Below are 2,310 nucleotides of genomic sequence, written 5' to 3'. Positions count from 1 at the left end.
TTCTGCTATATAGTACCAACACTTGCAATAATCCACAACAACGCAACGTAATTTGACAATTTGCAAGCAGAATTCTGACTATTCCTTGTAGCAAACCATACAATATATGAGAAATATATATATTCCACTAAATCTGACAACAGCTTAAAGGATCCAACATTGATTGAACAGTTGTAATGTTACAACTGTTTCTATAGTAACGAAGCCAGTTTGTCGCCACGACCCGATACTTCAGCTCCCTGGTTGCTTTGGAAAAGCGCCTCGGGTTTCAGTTTCTATTTCTCTTCATGATAGTGGAGCAATTGGTAGGAAGCGCCCATCGGAATGTGAAAGATTTCACGTTTTTCCAATGGGGAAATGCCAGAAGAGTGAGTGAGCAGCAGAAACTGTCGAATTGACATCATTATCGCGTTGGTCTGGACGCAATGTATAGTGTGTACATAATGCAACAAAGCCGACCTAACATGAATCCCACAACGCATTTTGATAAATTATTTACGGCATGGTAATACAAGCCGAGTACAAGAGGATGCAGTGACACAGTTCATAGCCAAGTGTGTTAAAATAGATTTATTCTCGCAAAAAAAAAAGTCGAATCAATACTACATTGGAAACTGTAGGACTCTACAGTTTCAATGCACTTTGAACATTATGCCCGAAACGTCGATTCTCCTGCTCCTTTGATGCTGCCTGACCTGCTGCGCTTTTCCAGCAACACATTTTTAAGCTTACATTCTGGAGAATTCTCAACTCTGAAGTTCACTACATATCGGCTTGGCACTTCATTGAGCCGTTCATTTATAAGCTTCTAAACAGCATTTTTAAAATATATAAATACATATAAAGTCTATATATAAAATCGCATTAAAGGTTAAAAGCGGCATCACTCGAAGTTTGAACGGACAGTGCCGCCTGCAGTCAGTTTAAAGTCCAGAGTTCGGAGGAGATGGGATATGGGTAGTTCGTCCAGACCCTCTGGGAATTTCTCGGGGTCTATCGTCCTGATTAAAGTTTGCATGGCCTTTATGAAGAGGGGAGCGGGGCTGTAGCCCGAGAGCCATTGGAAGAGCGGTGTCCCCAGAACGGTCCGCCAGAGACTGGCATTGTCCTTCAGCGTCGTCTTCATCTGAAACTGGAGCTCGGGCATGAATAGCAGGAGGTGATGCAGGCACCTGGCCATCCTGGGATTGTCCAGGGGACTGGAACCCAGCTGCTGCAGTAAGGTGTCCAGAGCCGTGTCCCCGCGGCAGTCCCTGATGTAAGGAGACGAGCCGTGGCCGAGCAGCAGGGTCAAACACTCGGGCCTGACCAGCTCGCACGCCAAGTGCAGTGGGGTCTTGCCGCTCTCCACATGCTCGCAGCCCCGGCGGTCGATGTACTGGCGGCGCTCTCCCTCCGGCAAGCGGCGCAGGCTGTCGAGGATCCGCGACAGGGTGGCGACCCGGTTGTAGCGCACAGCCATGGCCAGGTGCTGGCCGAGGACCGAGCAGCAACAGAAGCTGGTGCTGGACATAGCCAGGGCAGCCCGGGGGTGCTCGCTCAGCAGGTACTTGCCGTACGCCTGGTGGTCGTGCACCAGGGCATAGAGCAGAGCCTCGGACGGCGAGTAGCTGCTGATGCGGCCACTGTCCTCCCAGTGGAACACCTCCATGGTCCTCATCTCCTCCAGCATCCAGACAGGCAGCAGGTCCCGCACCGCCTGGTAAAAAGCAAACGATGATTTCCTGCAGCGTTTCCGCCACCGCGATTCCTGCTGACCGCCCCCGGGGCTGCAATAGCCCAGACTCCAGGGCATGGCCGGGGGCGGCATCGGAGTCCCGGGCCGAGGGCTCCTGCTCCTGCTCCTGCTCCTGCTCCTGCTCCTGCTCCTGCTCCTGCTCCTGCTCCTGCCTTCAATTACACACCGCTCCCCGGGTCATAGTCCCCGAAGCCGGGCGCCGCGCCTCCCACACTCTCTTGTAGCAGCAGCGCCGAGGGCCGCCTTCAAACATTGGCCGATTTCAACCGCGCCCCGCCCTCGAACCCGCCCCCAGCACCGCCCCTTACTCTGGCCCCGCCCATAGACCAGGCCCCTTCTCTCGCCCCGCCCCGTCCATTGACTCACCTCTAAAGACCCACCCCTTTTACGTTGACCCCGCCTCCTCCCGTCTCGCCCCTTCCCCTCTCCCATCCCCCTTGCCTGAACATCCCAACATCCCTCCACCACCCCGGACACGCCCCCTTCCATCGCCCCGCCTCCAACCTAGTCCACATGCGGACACACTCCTTGCCAACGCCCCACCTCCGGCTTGGGCTTGGACCCCTCCCCTC

The 2,310-nt window shown here is 54.4% G+C and overlaps 1 protein-coding gene across 1 annotated transcript; it reads right to left on the bottom strand.

The window, feature by feature from the left end:
• Window positions 1-555: 555 nt before the first annotated feature.
• On the bottom strand, window positions 556-1,969 carry ankrd9 (ankyrin repeat domain 9). Its single transcript, XM_043698471.1, has one exon. The coding sequence runs from the start codon at window positions 1,808-1,810 to the stop codon at window positions 884-886; it is 927 nt and encodes a 308-aa protein (XP_043554406.1). The 5' UTR covers window positions 1,811-1,969; the 3' UTR covers window positions 556-883.
• Window positions 1,970-2,310: the final 341 nt, after the last annotated feature.

The sequence above is a fragment of the Chiloscyllium plagiosum genome, chromosome 10 (assembly GCF_004010195.1).
Source record: "Chiloscyllium plagiosum isolate BGI_BamShark_2017 chromosome 10, ASM401019v2, whole genome shotgun sequence".
NCBI lineage: Eukaryota > Metazoa > Chordata > Chondrichthyes > Orectolobiformes > Hemiscylliidae > Chiloscyllium > Chiloscyllium plagiosum.
This window is presented reverse-complemented; position numbering and strand designations above follow the sequence as displayed.

Bases quoted from the DNA above. Each gene is read 5' to 3' on its own strand.
- ankrd9 (XM_043698471.1), bottom strand. From the start codon at position 1,810: ATGCCGCCCCCGGCCATGCCCTGGAGTCTGGGCTATTGCAGCCCCGGG.